Source organism: Hypanus sabinus, chromosome 5, assembly GCF_030144855.1.
Source record: "Hypanus sabinus isolate sHypSab1 chromosome 5, sHypSab1.hap1, whole genome shotgun sequence".
NCBI classification, from domain to species: Eukaryota; Metazoa; Chordata; class Chondrichthyes; order Myliobatiformes; family Dasyatidae; genus Hypanus; species Hypanus sabinus.
The window spans coordinates 52,770,564-52,792,799 of record NC_082710.1 but is presented as its reverse complement, the minus strand read 5'-3'; the positions used below and the strand labels follow the sequence as shown (position 1 = coordinate 52,792,799).

The following is a 22,236-nucleotide window of genomic DNA, read 5'->3' as shown; positions in this document are numbered from 1 at the left end:
CAATCCCTCCACCAACACCCCCTCAGTTCATTGCCTGGGGGCTTCGATGCATCGTACAGTATTCAATACACAATTCCGTCTCCAAGAGACAATAGCCGTTATCAATGGTTCCGCCTTTCGGAGGCCAGGACACATTTCAAACTCTTTGTGGATTCTGCATGTCTTTCTCTCATTTCCTGGGTCTCCTGAACTGACTTAACAGTGATCTTGCGATTCTCAAAAAGGAGGGGGCCACGGACGTAACATGGTGAAGTAGACGGATACGGGGATAATGGGATTAGCATGAATAGCCGTCATGGTCAGCATTGACTTGGTGGGCTGAATGGCCTGTTTCAGTGCTGTATGACCTCATGACATCATAAGCGGGTCACTCAGCTTCTGAAGCTGTTTACCACTTAGTCCCCTGCAACAGGATAGCACATGTACTTTGCTGTATTTTGTTGACTATAAAGCTGGGACACCCTGGGTTCATGCAAAGTATTTTGTAACGTACAAGTACTGTATGTCTCTTGGTACATCTTGACTGCTCTGCATCATTCCAAATATCCATACTTTATTTCTCTTTGGGTGCTTACTGGGCATGAAATTGACATAACACACCAGAAGTCCGGTGGTTTGCATGGGGGTGGGGGAAGATTCAAGATTCAAAGAACATTTATTATCCAAGTATGTATGCAGTAAAACAACCCTGAAAGACAGCTACAAAAAAAAAGAAAGCAAAGGAACCCGTTCAAAGAAAAAAACAACAAACCCCCTGAAGCGCAAATGGTGAAAGAAGAGCAATAACACTGTTTATAAAACATCAAACTGCAAAGTCGTCAAAACAGTCCAGGAATGCTCAGTTCAGTTCAATCTGGGAATGAAGAGTCCCTTCCATTTTCCTGGTGAGGAAGATCAAAGTGATCGAAGGGCAGCATAAGCGCATAGTTGGCAGAATCACAGACAGCCCTGGCAAGTGGAATTGAGAAGGGATCCACTTATCCACTGCCTCCTTTGGCATGAAACATGAATCAAGGTCCCTCCCAAGCACAAGGTAAGAGCAAGATAATTCTCACTTCCTCTGCCTCAGAACAATTTCCAAAGTAGAGACCTTCTTGGGATGGAATTCCCTGTAAAAAGTAAAAGCCTTCTACAAGACACCGGAAGCAGATCAATAATTAAAACTGCAGAGATGAAATAAATATTTTCAGTAAGTTGAGAAAATATCAGGTACCTTTGATGAATCACTCTCTTTCATTACAAGATATGGCTCTGCACACTCAGCAATGTCTCCCTGCTGAAGAACCTTTTCGATCTAAAAACAGAAAAGGAACATTGTTAAGGAAACTCCTATGCCACAGTGGTTTGAATCGATACAAATGTAATCACTTCCACAATAAACAGCAGGGTCCACCTTGGAACAGTATACTTATCATACTGTTTAATTGGCGTGATGGTTTTCCTCCGGCATTTGAAAAAAGTAAAGCAACGCACACACAAAATGCTGGAGGAACACAGCAAGTCGGGCTGTATCTATGGAAATGATAAACAATTGGCGATTCATGCCGACATCCTTCTTCGGGATTAGAAAGGAAGGGGAAGAAGCCAGAATGGAAAGGTTGGGGAGGGGAAGGAGGACAGCTGGACGGTGATAGGTGAAGCCAGCTGGGTTGGAAAGATGAAGGGTTGAAGAGGATGAAGTCTGATAGGAGAGGAGAGTGGACCATAGGAGGAAGGGACCCAGAGGGAGGTGATAGGCAGGTGAAAAGAGGTAAGGGGCCAGAGTGGGAGATACAAGAAGAGCGAAGGGGGAGGGGAAATTATTTTTTAACCGGAAGGAGAAATCAATATTCGTACCATCAGGTTGGAGGCGACCCAGATGGAATATAAGCTGTTGCTCCTCTTCCCTGAGTGTGGCCTCACCTTGGCAAAAGGACACCATGGACTAACACATCGGAACAGAAACGGGAGCATTCGGGAACCGGGAAGTTCTGCTTTTTGCAGATGGAGCGGAGGTGCTCAACAAAGTGGTCCCCCAGCTTACGATGGGTCTCAGCAACATAAAGAGGCTGGATTGGGAGCACCGGATACAATAGACAACCCCAGCAGATTTGCAGGTAAAGTGTGGTCTCACCTGGAAGAACTATTTGGGGTCCTGAATGGAGCTGAGGGAGGAAGAGAATCGGCAGGTCTAGCACTTGGACTGCCCGCAGTAATAAATGTCAGGAGGGAGATTAGTGGGGAGTGACAAATGGACAAGGGAATTACGGAGGGAGCGATCACGGTGGAAAGTGTGGGGAGTGTGGGAAGAAAGATACATTTGTTGGTAGGATCCCTTTGGAGATGGTAGAAGTTGTGGAGGATGACGTGTTGAATGTGGAAACTCAGGGCTGGTACGCAAGGACAGGAGAATCTAAAAAAATAAAGTCAAGAAGGAGACAAGAGAAACTGCAGATACTGGGATCTGGAGCAGAAACAAAATGAGCCCCAGCAGGTCAGGCAACATCTGCAGAGGAAAGTGGTTGATTGTTTGGGCCTAGACTCTTTATCTACACTGCACATTACTGGACAATGTGTTCTGATAAAGTGAAGCAATGGACAATATTATATAGAGTGCCGCAGTCTACTGCCTGTTAACTTCACCCACCTTCACTGCACCCACACTTGAGTAGGGCTGTGAAACCTTAGCAGTCCTGAGTCACAGGTGCTAAAGGCAGGTGTCTCAGCCACAGTATGTCCCTGACACCTTTGACTGAAGGCAAAGCTAAAACATGGTTTTTACTTGACAATGAAGAATAATTAAACATGCACAAATGGATATAGAGATAATTAAAATCATCAAATTAAAAAAATCAATTAAAATAATTCTCTGTGATTTCTAATTTGTAATCTGAGAATCCCCATCAAAATACACAACAATTCAGATTCTGTGCCTGGTATCAGAGAGATGATTGCTCTTGCTGTGGGAATCCGGTTAGGCAGACTGTAAGGGAGGGACTGATATCGAGTCTGAAACAATATGCAGGAGCTGATGTGACATCAGTGGTCCCTAAGTCCCAGACTGTCAGCACATCTATGCACTTCCTTCTGGGCAAATGAACGAACACCAGTAGTTGCAATTAAAATAGATCCTGACATCCACAAAGAACTAACTCCACTCTCGAAGCTGCCTGATCAGCTAAACATGGTTTTTACCTCAACCATTTGCCTCTATTTTAAACTGGACCTTAACATTGGCACAGTGAAATGGTTTTGGCCGTGTTTTACTTCCCTGCACCTCTCACTCACTTCCTGCCCATCAGTCCCCCTAAGTATTCTATTATTCTTGAATCTTTAATTCTGAGTCACACCAAGCTGAGGCAGCAAATGAGGCACAAGCATTCCTGAAGCCAGTGAAAGAAGGAGATGCCCACTTTGCTACCGATTACACAATGTCATTGACTTCATGTTATGTATCAGAAAACCATTATTCAACTACTGTTTGTTGCATTTTAAAAATAAACATTTTCAGAGTTTGAAGGATTAACATATTGCAGGATTTATACAAAATAGACTGAAAATAATAGTGTCCATATTGGCTGTGACAGGCCTTTGCAAGTGATAACCTTCCAATTAGTTCCCGACACATGAAGTAGGTCTATGTAATTTAATTTTTAAGGTTACTCCCTACTATAAAACCTTATATATTAGTGACGTGAGACCCAACTCCTGCTCAGTGCCAGCAATGAAGAGAGACACACAAGTTACAAGCTGACACAAAGCATACCCTTATCCAGCTAAACATCTTGTATCTGTACTCTCCCTCTTGGTGAAAATCCACAGTGCTGTTGCATTTATTACGATTGTGGCCTCTGCTACACTTTGTACAGGATGCTGCAGGAATCGCTAGCTTACTTTCCATTTGTAGTCAACCAATTGCGTTGCACAAGATTAGTGAAAGTACTTTACCTTGATGACCAGGTAGATGTCTTGAGAAGGATACGTAATGGAGAAAATAGCTGCACGACTCAGGCTGGAAGGTGCCATTTGATTGGTATGTGGACGAAGAAAAGCCTTTATCTGGTCACTGTTTAAGTCACAGTAAAAGTTCTCTGAAATCTGAAATAAAATGTATATTTAGTTATTCAAGAAATACATTAGGATCTTTAGACATCATAGAGGAAACATCTAAAAACATTGAACGTTAGCAAGAAGTTAAGACTCAATTCAGCCATGATTTAAATGGATGATGGAACAGGACCTTTGTGGCCTTACTTCAACCAATGTGCTTGAGTTCATTCCATTTACTTCAACTTCATTGGATTGCTGAAATAATAATGGAGCCCTGCCACTGTTTTGTTCTTCCTTCCAAGGACACTGAATATTGCTCACTTTTGGTTCCATCGAAATAAGGAGGACTCTAGTTTCTTAACCAAGTGTCAATCCTGCAAGACAAGCTTGGGCATGGTACATTTACAGGATATTCAGCTACATGACAGCATCATAGTCCGTCTCAACTATTTTACCATCTTAAAACTAACATGACTTCCCATACTGAGGCATTGCTCCAAGAATGCTGCTACAGGCAGTAAAATTCTTCAAAGAGGAAGCAAGTTTTTGTTTTGATCAACAATTTTCCATTGTCTAAGTGTTGTTGATAGATTGGCCAAAGAACCATAGAAAACAAAAGATATTTTTACGATTTGGAAAATGCAATCTTAACCTGTAGTGAAAAGAGATTCAACATCATCATTCAAAAAAGAGCTGGATAAATAATTAAGAGGAAATCATTATGTTGCTTTGGAAAAAAGGGACAGGGATTAATTTTATCACTCTTTCTAAGCACAGTCACAATGGGCTGAATATAATGTCCTATACGACATTGGTCCCTGATTCTGTAACCCTGCATCACTGAGAAGAAAATTATGTATCTCAAATCACAAACAAGAGGAAATCTGCAGATGCTGAAAATCTAAGCAACACACAAAATGCTGGAGGAACTCAGCAGGCCAGGCAGCATCTACGGGAAAAAAGTACAGTCAACATTTCGGGCCGAGACCCTTTGGCAGGACTGGAGGGCCTGGCCTGCTGAGTTCCTCCAGCATTTTGTGTGTGTCTCCTGCATCTCGTTTGCCTGTGGACACTTGCTATATACAAATCAGCTACTGGGCTCAGAATAGACTACTTCGAGCAAATAGACTTTAGAATTCCTAAAATCTTCCAAGTTTCCAATAAATGTGTAAAATTTCAAGTTTTTCCTTTACACACGGACAGCTGTCATTATTTGGCAACCAGAAGCCAGAATTTTTACTGAAGTTTTCCCTCCTAAACCAGCAATCCCAAAACTTCAGGTACTGTCCCAACTGAAACACCATCAATAAATCTGAATCTGGGATCTTGCTGGCTCTGACCTTGCTCAACCCTTTCAAATACATAAATTTGTGATCTCATCAATGACTATATTTGCATATTCAACTGATGTGCAAATCACCATACTCTTTTCATTATTTGATTTGCAGATTAGTATCGTTGCAAATTCTGGCTCAAATTTTAAAGAGAAATGCTGGTAGTTTCTTAAGGACACGTCAGCTATTAATTCTGTCTGAAACCATCAGAAGCTCACAATCATGGATATCTAATATTTCCTGATGGATTCTTACTGATAATTGTCTGCAATCCATCCAGTAAACCTACACTGGGTTAGATGGTGCATCCCTAACAATTCTGTTCACTTCAAGTGGAGAGGAACATCTGTGAAGAGAAGTGACAGTGCATGCATGTACTTAAATATTATAACACAGTGGGAGGTCATCCAAGCCATCTTGTTCACGGCAGCTTCCAGCAGAGCAATCACAGTCCAATTCCCTGTAGATGTGCAACTTGCTCTCCCTTTGCTTCGGTAGTCCTTGCACCAGTATTTCCCTCTCATTCTTCTGCCACTTGCCTATACTAAGGAGTAATTTACAGTAATCTGTTCACCTATCAGTCTGTGAAGGAGGAAATCAGAGGAAGCCCAGTCAAGGGGGAAAGCACTAGCTTTGTACGGGAAGCAGCTGGGGTCAGATTTGCTGGGTGAATGTGGCAACAGCACTATCTGCCTCACCACCAACCCCCTACCAAATTCATGTTCCCTTGAATTCATAGAGTTAATTTACTTATATTGAACTTCAAAAATAAGTTCTTCTTAAATAATTCATATTTTATATATTTAATTTTTAAAGTATTTTAATTGTTTATGAATGTTTACGAATCTCAGGAGATATTCACAACCATTCAATCACCACGTTTTTGATGGTGGAAGCATGGCTTGACGTATACCTGTGGGTAGCCCTTAACATTTGTCTTTGGAAGGCTTACATCGTGCAGGGTCCCAATAACCATATCGGTGCCTGCTTGGATCAGTTAATTATAGCGTCAGTCGTACAGCACAGAATCAGGACCTTCGGCCCAACTTATCCACGGCAACCAGGCTGCTAACCTGAGTTCATCCCATTTGCCTGTGTTGGCACATATTCCTTTAAGCTTTTCCAATCCATCTAAATGTCACTTAGATATTGTAATTGAACCAACTTCTACAGGTTCCTCTGGTAGCTTAGTCATACTGCTTGAGCATTCAATCCAGGCAAAGTACTGCAGCTCCTATTAGCCTTAGTGAGGGTGAGATATTATAGGTGGGAAAATTCACATCATTGAGCAATGGGAAAATCAGCCTTAATTTGCTCTTTGAAACTTACTTTTGTGAAGACAACTCTGTTTACAACAAATGCAAGGAACGCTACCTACAAGTTTACAGTCTGCAACCTGGAACATCACATGGAAGTAATTCAACCGAGGTGTTGCTGCCAGTTCATAAGAGACATTATAAATAAATCCATAGAAGTTAAAGTTGAAGTCAAGTTTATTATCATATGCAGAAGTGCAATGAAAATCCTGCTTGCAGTAGTATCACGAGAATATAGCACCAGGTAAGCAGTATTCATTAAAAAAATCAGAAGAGCAAAAGTGGGAGGCATGGTTCTATTCCAGAAAGGGATTGAGGAATAGTATCCAATTAAAAGGAATGAGGTATGTCACAATGATTGTTGAAAATAGAGTATTCTGTGATAATCTGTAATTGTTGACTATGTTGTAATTGTTGAAATTAACTTGACCTAACCCCTACTAAGGAGATATATCCTTTTGCAAACTATTGATATTAAAGGGAATATTAAGGGGAAGTAACTTTGTTAAAACTCTGATTAAGATGGTCAATTTATTTCACATGGTTAATTTAAATCAAAGGCACATCAATTGCTAAAGACATAAGGTACGACATCAAATAAACTCATATTTTTACTTGAATATCGCTGTACCCGAACATAAACTTATATTAAAAAAATCTGCTGTTGATTAAATGACTATGAAAATACTTAAGAGATGCACTGTTTGTTCACAAAAAAACACACGATATTGTGCCATGTCATGGCTCTTTCAGAGCTGTTTGTTCTGTTCTTTTGGTACTTTCATTTAATTTTCCATTCAAGTTCAGTTCCTTTCTTAAAGAAATGGATTTATACATTAAAATATACTGTTGGTAATGAATAAACTATATATAATACTCAAATTTCACTCAAGCATTGAAGTGAACAGAGAACTGAGGAAACATCAGAAAAATCAACTTATGTCTCAGACTGCATAACTTAGATTCCTTCTTGGAGCAATATTTATCTATATAATCACCTTTTTCTTCTCTTTTAGATCATACAAGGCTAAACTGGCAAATAATGGCTCTACTTCAATTTCAAACCTGTAAAGAAATGGAGAAGAAAATGCATGAAAATATGGAATCACTTTTGAAGAAAATCAAGAGTTTCAAAGCAGCTCCTTTTAAGAAGCATTCCTTTGAGCAGTTAAGACAAAATCTGACAATGTTAAACCAATAACACACCACCGTTTGTTTTAAAAGAATCTATTAACATCTATTAATATTGCTAGACCAAAGGAAAAATTCATGATTTATTCAATGCAAATAACAAATACGCAACAGTGAACATTACAAAAATCTTTAAAGGAAAAGTACCTTGGTGATCAAATTAAAATCTGAATAATGAATGTAACAACATCAGCAATGAAGAAGCTGAGCAATCAGCTGATGCTGAATTTATTTTAAGCGCCCTAAGGTACTGAGTGATTCACTAGTTATGCATTCTTTGTTAAATAATGAAGATTCCGTCTAAATACTGTCAGGAATTTCTGGAATTTGAAAGTATTTTTTAACTCATGTTGTCACTCTATATTTGACATAAAGATATATGATTAAAATAATATGTAAATTACTTTAAGATCTGGCACTTTATTTGGATTCTGTAGCCCATATGTTCTTTTGGACAGTCAGGAGCTGGACGTATTTCAATGGCATCCTCCTATCAATAGAAGGGAAAAGTTTAAAGTTTGTCACGTATTTAGTGATGAATTGTCATTTATTCTAACACAGCTAAGTTTCAATACTACTAAAAGAATAGCATCAGTTAGTAATTATTCCAATTATATCCCATATTGACAAAAACATGTTGATTGTTTTCTTGAAATATAATTATATGTTCTTGAGATGATCATTTGTTTTCTACATGCTTTTAAAAGAGCAACGTAATCACATAAAGAAGGTAGAGTTTTTTGAATCTTGCTTCATTAAAGTGAATTATAACCTCGTCTGGGGGAGGATATAGGGCGAACAGTTCTGCCTGTCTGTTGGCTCTCCTTGCTTCCTCGTTTTGTCGATCAAGCTCCTCTGGGGTAATGGGCTGAAGTATACTTTCTAAATGGGCATCTGGCTGCAGACTTCGCAGGTCAAAGTCACACGATGTCAGAGTCGCTGTCTCAGGTACCGTACACAGAACTGGCTGAGGCCTTGAATCATCCTGCAAAAAAAAAAGACATCTCTGATTTATATGGCTGGACAAAGTCATACTGCATGCAACCATTATGTTTGGAAAATAAGTTTATACTTATTCCACTTCAATGCCAGAAACCAGTTAACCACACCATCACTCCAATGCCATATTTAATTTTGCTGACATCACTATCACTGGCCAAATCAAAGGTGGTGATGAATCAGCATAGAGGAGGGAGATTGAAAATCTGGCTGAGTAGTCCCACAGCGACAGCCCCTTACTCAATGTCAGCAAGACAAAGGAGATGATTATTGACTTCAGGAGGAGGAAACCAGAGGTCCATGAACCAGTCCTCATCAGAGGATCAGAGGAGGAGAGGGTCAGCAAATTTAAATTCCTCAGTGTTAACATTTCCCAGGATCTGTCGCAGGCCCAGCATGTAAATGCAATTCTGAAGGAAGTACGGCAGTGCCTCTACTTTCTCAGAAGTTAGCGAAGATTCAGCATATCACCTAAAGTTTGACTGACTTCTACAGGCGTGTGATGGAGAGTATATGACTGGTATAGTAACACCAATGCCCTTGAACAGAAAATCCTATAAAGAGTAGTGGATATAGCTCAGTCCATCATGGGTAAAGTCCTCTCCACCATTTAACATACCTACATGGAGTACCGTTGCAGGAAAGCAGCATCCATCAAAAAAGACTCCACCACTCAGGCCATGCTCTCTTCTCACTGCTGCCATCAGGAAGAATGCACAGGAGCCTCAGGAGCTACACAACCAGGTTCAGGAACAGTTATTACCCCTCAACCATCAGACTTTTGAACCAGTGGGTTCATTTCACTTGCCCCAACACTGAACTGTTCCCACAACTGATGGGCTCACTTTCAAGGAATCTTCATTTCATGTTCTTGATATTTTTTGCTTATTTATTTACTATTAATATATTTTTTGTAATTGTGCAGTTTGTTCTCTGTTACATACTGCCTGTTTGTCCTTTTGGGTGTGGTCTTTCACTGATTCTACTATGTTTCTTGGATTTACTGAGTATGCCTGCAAGATACAGTGACATATCTGTACTTTGATGATAAATTTACTTTGAACTTCAAAAAATTGACATTAGGATGCAAGCATAATGGGGTTTGCTGGTTGATGTGCTAATCAGACTGCAGAGAGAGGATAAAAGCTCAAAACAGTCTCTCTCTCTCTCACACACACACACACACACACACGGAATAAAAGACACTGATGGTCCTTTGCAAGCATTTATGATTAACAGCTTGGTCTACCTATTGTCTGAAGAGACACTAGCAATATAAATCTAGAGACTGGGTATACAACAAGTACTCATTAACCATCATTTTAAGAGGTGTAGAAACAAAATCATTTTTGACAGCATGCAAAAAACTGTATCAGGAATTGAAACAGAAGGATCCATGAGAGAAAATGCTATTACAGATTTAGAGCATGTGCAAAGTGGTCCTAATAAACAGATTATTTCTTGATTAAACATTTCCTCCAACATCACATGAGTAAATCCCTCATGTTTCAGAAGTAGCTTTATTACAGTAAAATTAACATTAGGCATCTGCCTTGATACATAGATTAAAATAGATTAAAAAGACTGTGGACAGAAATGATAATGGTCAAATTACTGTGGAAACGTCAGCTTCATTTTAATGTGACTGTTGCAACAGAGTCTGATACTTTGGTTAATGAGATGGTGATGTCTTTATATGGTAAATTTTCTCTCCACCACTAGCATAAAAAAACATCAGTATTGTTCCCACTACAATCTTTATTTAGCACTTTGGCACAGCATTCTTCAAAAGTACTTCACGTGGAACAAAATTTGATAAGAAGCCACATTAGTGCAGATGCCATGGAAGTAAGGCATTGGTGAAATAAGGTAATTGATAGATCTTCAGTCTAAAATGATATAATCCTTTCAGACTCAATATTAAATTCAACAGCTTGAGGTAGCGTGCTTCCTTTACATCAAAGCCAACCATTTCTGCTATAAGTTACCCATCTGTTACACTGACACAGTTTGTCTCTTTGCATTAGGATGACCTCACCTGTCTAGGATTCATTACAATTCTATAGTGTAGCTTTTGCATTTCTTTGAGACTCAGGGCATTTATTGCATTTTGTGTTTTCACTACCCTTTGTGAACTTGGAGATTAGACAAAGAACCTCTTTAGTGTCTGATGATCAGTGATCCTGAATTTAAAGCATGTTCATAACCATAAGCTCCGCTGTCAAGCCCTTAGCACTGAATCTAAACTCTTAAATTCCCCCGTTCAGATTACCACCCTGCGTTGGCCCTCAATAATCCAGCAACCGAGTTTACTCAATCAGCAGCTTGTTCCTCTGTCAACCCTGTTCTTATCCTGGTCCAAGATATTCCCTTTGTCCTATCAAAACCTTTCTTTCTGCATCTTAAGACAAACTTGCATACACTCTATACTGATTCCGATAAAGGGTCTTTGAAATAACACATTAATTCTGATTCCTTTTCCGCACACAGGTAGTTCCCGGCATTTTCTGTTTTAATTTCAGGCTTCCAGAATTTGCACCTACTTGAGTTACAAGGATTTTTCAAAAATAGTTGCCGTGAATTAGGTAATGCAATACCGGGAAATCTTGGTTGGATGAGTCACCATTTTCTTCTGATTCAAATATCTGCTTTGAAAGAGTCTTGCACAGAACGCGCCTTGATCCGAGTGCATTTGAACCAAAAGCCCCCAAGGTTCCTTGATTCCTGTAAGCAGATATTAAAATGAACACAAGTTGTTACAGGATTCATTAACTTTGAATGAGTTGACATGGATGAAGGGACTGTTTTGGGCTGTATGAATCCATGACCATGAAAATAACACCCCTAATTATAAAAATAATGTGGGATATTGGTAACTTGTACATAGGCCACTAAGATTTCAATATGAAAATCTGCCCATATGCCTATGCCACTTGTTTAAATAATGAAATGGGGATGATTGGTAGACATTTATAGGGTGGGTGAATGGCATTCTGCAGTCCAAGCTCCACTTAAAATTAGTTGGAAGTCTAATTTATTTCATGGTCTAAATCACCGAGCTGACTGAATTTCAAAGTCATCAGCAAGGCTCCTTATCACTCCCGGCCTGGAGCATTGTACACTTGAGGTGTGTCCATTCCCTTGTGGTTTGCAGCAATATTGCCAGATTCAGCTCTAACTCCATCTACAAGTTTGCAGATGACACCACCATAGTGGGTCATATCTAAAAAAATCATGAGACAGGGTATAGGAAGGAGATAGGCAGTCTAGTAACATGTTGTCATAGATCATAAGATATAGGAGTAGACTATCCATTTGGCCCATCAAGATTGCTCTCCCACTTTATCATGGCTAATCCATTTTCCCTCTCAGCCTCATTTCCCCTGCCTTCTCCCCATATCCCTTCATGCCTTCACCAGTCAAGAATCTCCACAGCTGCCTATGGCAACGAATTTCACAGATTCACCACAAGAAATTCCTCCTCATCTCTGTTCTGAAAGGTCACCCCTCTATTCTGAGGCTGGGTCCTCTGGTTTTAGACCCACCATAGGAATCACCCAGTCTCCACACCCAGTCTATCAAGGCCTTTCACTATTTCATAGGTTTCAATTGGGTCACTCCCCATTCTTCTGAATTCCACTGAATACAGACCCAGAACCATCAAATGCTCTTAATATGACAATTCGTTCAGTACTAGAATCATTTTCGTGAACCTCCTTTGAATCTCCTCTAGTTTCAGAATGTTCTTTCCAAGATAAGGTGCCCAAAAGCCCAAAAATTCTCACGATACTCCAACTGAGGCCTCGCCAATGCTTTATGAAGTCTCAACTTTATGCCCCTGCTTTTATATTCAAGACCTCTGGAAATAAATGAAAACATCACATTTGCTGTCCTCACCACAGACTTAATCTCCAAGTTAACCTTCAGGGATTCCTGCACAAGGACACCCAAGTCCCTTTGCACCTCAGTTTTTTGTATTTTCTCTACATTTAATTTCATCTACCAAAGTGCATGACTATACATTTCCTGACATTGTATTCCATCTACCATTTCTTTGCCCATTCTCCTGATTTGTTTAATTCCTTCTGTAGCCACTTTACTTCTTCGAAACTACCTGCCTCTCCAAACATCTTAGCATCATCTGCAAGCTTTTCAACAAAAGCATCAATTCTGTCATCTGCAAGCTTTTCAAAATAACCATCAATTCTGTCAACCAAATCAAAGACGTGACGAAAAAAGAATTGGTCCCAACACAGATCTCTGTGGAACACCACTAGTCACTGGCAGACAGCCAGAAAAGGCTCCCTTTATTCCCACTCTTTGTCTCTGTAAACCTTTCTGTAATACCATGGGTTTGTAACTTGCTAAGTGGCCTCATGTGTGGCACCTTGTCCAAGGCCTTCTGAAAATCCAAGTACATATCCACCAATTCTCCTTTGTCTACCTTGCTTGTTATTTTTTCAAAGAATTCCAACAGATTTGTCAGGCAAGATTTTCCATTGAGGAAACCATGCTGACTACAGCTTATTTTATAATGTGCCACCGAGTACCCCAAAACCACATCCTTAACAACCAACTCCAACCTCCTTCCAATAACTGAGATCAGACTAACTGGTCTATAACTTCCTTTCTTCTGCCTCTCTCCCTCCTAGAAGTGTGGAGTGACATTTGCAATTTTCCAGTCTTCCAGAACTATTCCAGGGTCTAGAGATTCCTGAAAGATCATTACTAATGTCTCCACAATCTCTTCAGCCACCTCTTTCAGAACCCTAGGATGTTCACCATCTGGTCCAGGTGACTTATCTACCTTCAGACCTTTCAGTTTCCCAAGAACCTTCTCAAATAATGGTAACTTCACACACTTCATGTGGAACACCTGGAACTTCCACCATACTGCTAGTGTCTTCAATATTGAAGATTGATGCAAAATACTTATTCAGTCCATCCGCCATTTCCTTATCCCCCCTTAGTGCCTCTCCAGCAACATTTTCTAGTGGTCCAATCTCCACTCTTGCCTCTCTTTTACACTTGCTGTACCTGAAGAATCTTCTGGTATCCTATTTAATATTATTGGCTAGCTTACTTTCAGATTCTACCTTTACCTTCTTAATGACTTCTTTAGTTGCCTTCTGTTGGTTTTTAAAAGCTTCCCAATCCTCTGACTTCCCACTAATTTCACTCTGTTATATTCTCTCTCTTTGGCTTTTATGTTGGCTTTGACCTCTCTTGTTAGACAGGGTTGTGTCACCTTGCCTTTAGAATATTTCTTCCTCTTTGGGATATATATATATCCTGTGCTTTCTGAATTTCTTCCGGAAATTCCAGCCATTGCTGCTGTGCCGTCATCCCTGCCAGTGTTCTTTTCCAAACAATTTTGTCCAGCTCCTCTCTCTTGCCTCTGTAATTCCCTTTACTCCACTGTAATGCTGATATATCTGACTTTAGCTGCTCCTCTGCAAATTTCAGGGTGAATTCAATCATATTATGATCACTTGCCTCTAAGGGTTATTTACCTTAAGCTCTCTAATCAATTCCGGTTCATTGCACAACACCCAATCTGGAATAGCCAATCCCCTGGTGGGCTCAACCATGAGCTGCTCTAAAAAGCCCATTCAGTAGGCATTCTAGAAATTCCCCCTGGGGATCCAGCACCAACCAGATTTTCCCAATCTACCTGCATGTTGAAATCCCCCATGACTATTGTAATATTGCTCTTTTGGCATGCATTTTCTAGCTCCCATTGTAATTTGTAGACCTCATCCTACTGTTTGGGGGTCTGTGTAGATCTCCCATCAGGGTCTTTTTACCCTTGCAGTTCCTTAGCTCTATCCACGATTCAACATTTTCCAGCCCTATATCACCTCCCTCTAAAGATTTGATATCAATCTTTAGAAACAGAGCAACACTACCACCTCTGTTTTATTGTCCGTCCTTTCAATACAATGTGTATCCTTGAACGTCAAGCTCCCAGGTATATTCTTCTTTCAGCCATAATTCAGTGATGCCTACAACATCACACATGCCAATCTGTAACTATGTTCATCTAACTTATTCTGAATACTGTGCACATTCAATAACACATTCAGTCCTGTACTGATCCTTTCCGATTTTGTCTGTCTTTTACATTGCAGTTCATCTTGTAGACTGTAATTTGGCCCTGTCATCAGCCTGTTGTTGCTTGGAGTCTCACCACACATTGTTCCTGACAACAACATAGCAACTTCAATGTCAGCAGATCAAAGAGCTGGTCATCGACTTCAGGAAGGGCGCATGCTCCTGTTTATATAAACAGTGCTCAGTTTGAGAGGGTTGAGAGTTCCGAGGAGTGAACATCACCAACAGTTTGTCCTGTTCCAACCAAGGCCAGGAAAGCTCACCAACACCTCTACTTCCCCAGGAAGCTAAAGAAACGTGGCATACCTCTGTCAAACCCTTAGCAATTTCTCTTGATGCATCATGAAAAATGTCCTATCTAGATGCATAATAGCTTGTATGGCAAATGCTCTGCACATGACTGCATAAAACTGCAAAGACTTGTGGACACAGCTGTACACATCAAATAACCAGTCTCCCCCTCTGTGCTTGTTGCTACCTCAGTAAAGCAGCCAGCATAATCAAAGACCCCACCCACTCCGCACATTCTCTCTTCTCCCTTCTTCCACCATGTAGAAGATTCACACTACCAGGCTCAAGGAAAGCTTCTGTCCTGCTCTTATAAGACTACTAAGTGGTTCCAGTACTGTTGTTTACCTGTACTGCACTTTCTCTGTCATTGTTACACTATATTCTTCATTGTTACACTATATTCTTCATTGTTACTGTTGTAACTTGTTCTGCCTCTAAGCACTAAGTAATGATCTGACTTGTATAAACAGAACACAAGACAAGCTTTTCAATGCATCTTTGTACAAGATTCAGAAGCATAATGCTCATTGGGTGATTTGGCAGGTCTACACTTTGTTAACAATGATATGTGTTGTTTATTCACGCCCAGCACTGCAAGAACCTTGTCAGTGATGTGACCTCTGAAAGACACCATTAATGTTGATAATGCCAACTGTAGATGTCCTGGATGAGGACATCTTTGCATTATATTAGACAGCAAATAAATCACACCACCATCATGATTGCTTCAGGTGTTTACATACTGATATGCCCAATGGGCTTATCTTGACATTTAAATTTTTTTGTTCATTTATTTTATATGCATAGTGAAAAGAAAGTATAAATGAATATTGTAACTGTTAAATACACATGTTGTGAAATCACAGTCAGTGATATATGTACGTGTGCTGTATAGTGTTGTTTGATTCAGAGAATAACCAAATTTCAAAGCTCAAAATAGTATCTCCGACAACCGCAAAAAAATTCCATGAGTTATGACTATGTTTAAACTTGTTAAATTTTCCAATCAAAGGGCAATGTTTTATCACATTGCAATCAAATTACCTTCTGTTGACAATGAGCCAATCTTGAGTATAGGTCTGGACACAGTCACGCACGTGTGGATCTAACTCAACCCTAGAAATAAATTAAAGTATTGTTAGTTTAGTTAAACAACCCCTAGACTTCCAAGTGGTCTCTGGTACTAAAACAGAGAGTGAATTCCTCTGAAAATGCTGCAGCACAAATACAATGTCTTGTACTTAAACAAAGACAAGGTTTCATACATGTATTAGAACTGCAATGTCAGCTTGGCATAGTTCCTTTTTCTCTGAATCAGAATGTAGCAAATTCAAGTTCTGCGGCAAGCCTTCAGCACCTAATCTGGGCTTGCACATAGTGCAATAACGAGGGAGTTAAGAACTCTCACTGTGCAGAATGCCAGAGGTCAGAATTCCTCACTAAGCATCTCAAAAATGTTAAAATCGTCTTAGCCAGCCAGACATTGGCACCACTGAATTTCCTCTAATGTTTCAGAACAAAACTGGCTTAAATTAATAACATGGACGGAGGACTTCTGGTGAGGAAGTCGAGGATCTAGTTGCAGAGGGAGGGACAGAGGCCTGGTTTTCGAGCTTTTCCATCAGAACTGTAGGAATGATTGCGTTAAATGCTGAGCTGTAGTCAATGAACAGGAGCCTGATGTAAGTATTAGTGTTGCCCAGGTAATCCAACGCTGGTGTGACGAGCCAATGAGTTTGCACCCACTGTAGACATTGATTCTGATTCTGAAGTTAAAACACCTCAGTAAGTTTTTCATTGCACCTATGCATACAGGTACTCGTGCATATGACGATAAACTTTAGTCATCATCTCTTCCTGCGGGTTATGATTCTATCAGGTCATTTGTGCCTCTTGCAGCTCTTGGAGAAAAGTACTCAGTCATTCTATCTTTTACATTCTCCACGGCCATGAAAACCTTCCCTTTCCAGGAAAATAAATCCATTCCCTTTACAAAAGCTATTCTTGAATCTGCATTCAATAATTTTTAAACAATGCATTGCAGATCAAAGTAAACAACTTAAAGAATATTTTCCTCATTTAATCTGTGACTCTAACCAATTATCTTAAACTTTTGTCCTCTGATTATAATTTCTCTTGGCCAAGGGAAGAGATTTCACTTACTCTGTGAAAACCCTTGGCAATTTTGAACGTTTCTATTAAATTAACCTTAAGACCATAAGACATAGGAGCAGAATTAGGTCATCTGGCCCATCGAGTCTGTTTCGCCATTCAAACATGGCTGATCCTTTTTTTAAAAATTTCCTCTCCAACCCCAGTTCCTGGCCTTTTCCCCATAACCTTTGTTGCATGTCCAATCAAGAACCTATCAACTTCTGTCTTAAATACACCCAATAACCTGGCCTCCACAGCTGCATGTGGCAACAAATTCCATAAATTCACCACCCTTTGGCTAAAGAAATTTCTCCACATCTGTGTTTTGACATGGCGCCCCTCTATCCTGAGGCTGTGCCCTCTTGTCCTAGACTCTCCCACCGTGGGAAACATCCTTTCCACATCTGCTCTGTCTAGGCCTTTCAACATCAAAAGGTTTCAATGAGATCCTCTCCCCATCCTTCTGAAGTTCAGCGAGTACAGACCCAGAGCCATCAAACGTTCCTCTTATGATAACCCTTTGTAATTCTGTACAGCTCCCTTAGCTCTGCTCCAAGGAGAAGAACTAGTGTTTTTTCTAATCTGTTCACAGAAATGATGTTGGCCCCACTTACACTGAAGCAAATTTCCTTTGCATTCTCTCCCAGGCACTGACATTCTAATACTATTGAATAGTTTACAGGCATCAGGAAAATGCCCAGTGTATTTTGGCATTTCATTTTCCGCAGTTTATAAATATACATATTAAAACAAAGTCAAAAGTCAAAAAAAGATGTAATACCCATCTTCTGGAACAGAAGGCAGAATGGTTCGACACTCTCTTGGAACAAAAGTGATCTCCAGATCATCATCAGGGAAGTCACCCAGGTCCTGCTGAAGATCAGCATCCGAAATGTTGAACTGTGACATCAGGAACTCTTCAAAGTCCAGTGGCACCACAGGATTATAAAATGGAGGCTGAATGGAAGAGAGCCAAAGAAGGATGTTAACATGGAAGAGCACAATTCAGACTTCATTTTTTTAAATTTTGTGCAAATAAAATGCAAATCAGATTTTCAAACTGTGCAGAAATTTGGCACATTACATTTATGCAGTGTTGGTGACAAAGGATGAGGCCATTTGGCAGCTCTTAAAACAATCTTATCAATTCTAATCCCCATCAATTTCCTTGCGATCTATTCCCTCTCCTCTTGCTCCAATTCTTCACACAAAGGACAACACAGCACCCAATTAACCTGTTATATATTTGTTTACACTTTGACCCTTACAGATTGCTGTCAACTTTCCCTGTGTGTTACGTACTGAACGTAATGTGAGAGGGCATTCTGGGTAGACGACTTACAAGCAATGGAGTTCATCACTGAAAAACTCAAATATTTTGCATTGGCATATCAAATTACAGATGATATTCATGTTCCAACTTTGCTGACTGTGATAGGGGCAAAAACATTTAATTTATTACGCAGTAATGCAACCTGCTGAGCCTGGTGAGGACAAAGTTAAATCTTAAAGGACTATTATTCACCTAAACCAGGGGTGGGCAAACTTTTTGACTTGAGGGCCACAAAGGGTTCTAAAATTTGACAAGGGGGCCGGACCAGGAGCAGATGGACGGAGTGTTTTGGTAATACACCTCATAAGAGAAAATAAAATATCATGGGATATGTAGAAAACATGTGCTTCAATTTCAATTGAAAATGAACAAATGCATTACAACAAAATAGCTGTCTTTGAAGTCCCATGGTATTTAGCTATTTATTGAAATGACTTTTAAAACACTGAAAATTAAATGAATAAAATACAGCTTTTTTTAATAGTAACAGTTATTATTTTAAAGCACTGAAAATTCTGTTATCCTTCAAGATATTATCATCATCACTCTCCTCCTGACTGTCTTTATTTCAAAAACGGTAGGAGATGCAGGTCTACTTGTCCTGCTCCTTCTTATTCAATTGTCCCCTGTGCCAAAACTCAACAACGACCAGCACAAAGACAGAACAGTGGCCAGTATGCGGAGCGCGTTATTTGATCTGGAGCGCATTTTTTTATTCTGAGAACGTACGTGCACCTGCGCACTACTCATGTCCATCACTTAACAGAAATGACATGTAACATGTAAGGCTTATTGAAAAAAATATTTTCAAATGCATTTTTTACATAACACAACGAAGAAACTTATTTTTAATTTCAATGGGAACAGTGTTGTTGGTCTCCCTTTTTAGCCAGCGCATCAAAGTCTGGATTTAGTTTTGTTGTGGCGATTCTCAGGATGGATCTGAGGTGTTGGTCAGTTAACTTGGATCTGTGGCTGGCTTTGTTGATGTTCATGACGCTGAACGCCTGTTCACACAAATAGGTCGAGCCGAACAAAGAGTAAAGCGCAAATGTGGAGTAATACGCTGCACCTCAACAAAGGTCAATGTGTAGCGGTGTGCTACTTGCAGCGCTAAAATTACGACACGGAGTCGGTAACTGCAGTCGAAGAAAAAAACTTTATTCGAAATCCCCAGCCTCACTTTTAAGCCTCCCTCAACCTGCCCCCCGTGGCGCAGAGGCTCTAAAGCTCTGTGCTCGCAAATCCCCGCAGGCTATCTCCCTTAGCCGGAACGCTGGCTAATTGTGAGCCGGTTCGGATGTGCCAGGAAATGGGTCGCCACAAATGTATATAGAGTGCGTCATCTATTGGGAAAACGCCAGAATTGCGGGGAAAAATGTTAACAAGGTTTATTAATATAATTTCATCAAGTTCTGTGGACTGGATTAAAAAGCTTAACGGGCCGCATATGGCCCCCAGGCCGTAGTTTGCCCATGCCTGACCGAAACCTTTGATTTTTGATGAGAGGTTTAGATTTCATAAAAGGAACGAAGAGGAAAGGCGAGTCGATTTCACAGCTTGTGGCAGTACTGAAGCAACTGTCTGAACACTGATTTTAGGCAGTTGCTGAATGACATGTTATGCGATAAACTCGTATGTTGTCTGCCTACTGAAGCAATTCAGAAACATTTGCTTACAAAAGACAGACAAACATTACAGAAGGCAATTGAAATTAGTACTACGTCTGGAGTGTCAGCTAAAGAAGCACAGCTACTCAGCGCATTTCCCCAAATTCATAAAGTTTCTACTGACTTTAAGAATAAGACACCTAATGGCAAACAAAGTTACCACTGTGGCAAAACTGGGCATTCAGCAAAAGAATGCTGGATCAGTTTGAGGATTTAGATTGCCAAAGCTGTGGCAAAAACATATTGAATGTGCCTTAAAAGTAAACAGACTCTGTCTACCAAAATCAATGTAATAAAATTACTTTTGGAAAAACAAAAAGAAACAGGTGAACAAGATGTAACATACTGAGGACAGACCGAGTGTCTCTCACTCTGGTTGAAGAAGCTTTGCTTGTTTTATCTGTTTCAGGACACAAAGATGGCTATTGGGTGACCCTGAGGTCGATTGGGGCCGCAGTGAGAATGCAGGTGGACACGGGTCATGAGGTATCGCTGGTGGTCAGCGACAGTTTGCCAGGAGAAATTGTAGCACCTCACCCCAGAATGGGCAAAGTTGACTTTAAAGAATTACACTGGTGAGGTTGTTCCTGTGAGGAACGTTGCAATGGAGATTAACAAACAGAGAAAGAAACTACCACTGTATATTGTTAAAGGTAGTTATCCAGTGCTTCTGGGCCACCTGAAGTTGGAGCAGCTCAACTCAACTGGCATGAAGTGAATCTGTTGTTGGTTGAATTTGATGCTTACTCTGCTTACTCCATTGATAGTTTAATAGTCCAGCAGCTGGTCTGTGTATGGGAAGAGGGGAGAAACCTTTAACATGGGGGGGGGGGGGGGGGAGAGAGGATCTGTTATGTTTTCATGTACACTTTGACCCTTAGAGGTTAATGTCAAGCTGCCCTGTGTGTTATGTACTGAAGGTTATGTGAGAGGGCATTCTGGGTAGGTGACTTATTAGCAAAATGAACAGCCGCACATTTGTTCCTCACCTCTCCATCTCTCGTGTGTATTATTCATGGACACTCAGATTCTCAGTACCCGCAAACCTAACACAACCTACTAGGACATCCCCGGAAGGGGATTGTGTAAGGTGTGGGAAATAAGTAAGGAAGTTATGGAACCTATGACAATTAAAGAGGTGGAAGTACTGGCGCTTTTAAGAAATTAAAAAATGGATAAATCTCCGGGTCCTGACAGGATATTCCCCAGGACCTTGAGGGAAGTTTGTGTAGAAATAGCAGGAGCTCTGACGGAGATCTTTAAGATGTCATTAGAAACGGGGATTGTGCCGGAGGATTGGCGTATTGCTCAGGTGGTTCCATTGTTTAAAAAGGGTTCTAGAAGTAAGCCTAGCAATTATAGACCTGTCAGTTTGACATCAGTGGTGGGTAAATTAATGGAAAGTATTCTTAGAGATAGTATTAATAATTATCTGGATAGACAGGATCTGATTAGGAGTAGCCAGCATGGATTTGTGCGTGGAAGGTCATGTTTGACAAACCTTATTGAATTTTTTGAAGAAGTTACGAGGAATGTTGACGAGGGTAAGGCAGTGGATGTAGTCTATATGGACTTCAGCAAAGCCTTTGACAAAGTTCCACATGGAAGGTTAGTTAAGAAGGTTCAGTCGTTAGGTATTAATGCTGGAGTAATAAAATGGATTCAACAGTGGCTAGATGGGAGATGCCAGAGAGTAGTGGTGGATAATTGTTTATTGGGATGGAGGCCGGTGACTAGCGGGGTGCCTCAGGGATCTGTTTTGAGCCCAATGTTGTTTGTAATATACATAAATGATCTGGATGATG

General features: G+C 40.3%; 1 protein-coding gene across 4 annotated transcripts in view; it reads right to left on the bottom strand.

Moving 5' to 3' along the window:
* The window catches only part of dock8 (dedicator of cytokinesis 8), a 259,562-nt gene that overhangs the window by 128,877 nt on the left and 108,449 nt on the right, over positions 1–22,236 (bottom strand). For all 4 annotated transcript variants that reach the window (XM_059969949.1, XM_059969950.1, XM_059969951.1 and 1 more), the window contains exons 3-10: positions 18,210–18,385; positions 16,319–16,390; positions 11,467–11,593; positions 8,643–8,855; positions 8,275–8,360; positions 7,678–7,744; positions 3,928–4,077; positions 1,214–1,294 (exon numbers count right to left, since the gene is read on the bottom strand). In XM_059969949.1, coding sequence (XP_059825932.1) covers positions 1,214–1,294; positions 3,928–4,077; positions 7,678–7,744; positions 8,275–8,360; positions 8,643–8,855; positions 11,467–11,593; positions 16,319–16,390; positions 18,210–18,385 — 972 coding nt within the window. The remainder of the gene's footprint in view (positions 1–1,213; positions 1,295–3,927; positions 4,078–7,677; positions 7,745–8,274; positions 8,361–8,642; positions 8,856–11,466; positions 11,594–16,318; positions 16,391–18,209; positions 18,386–22,236) is intronic.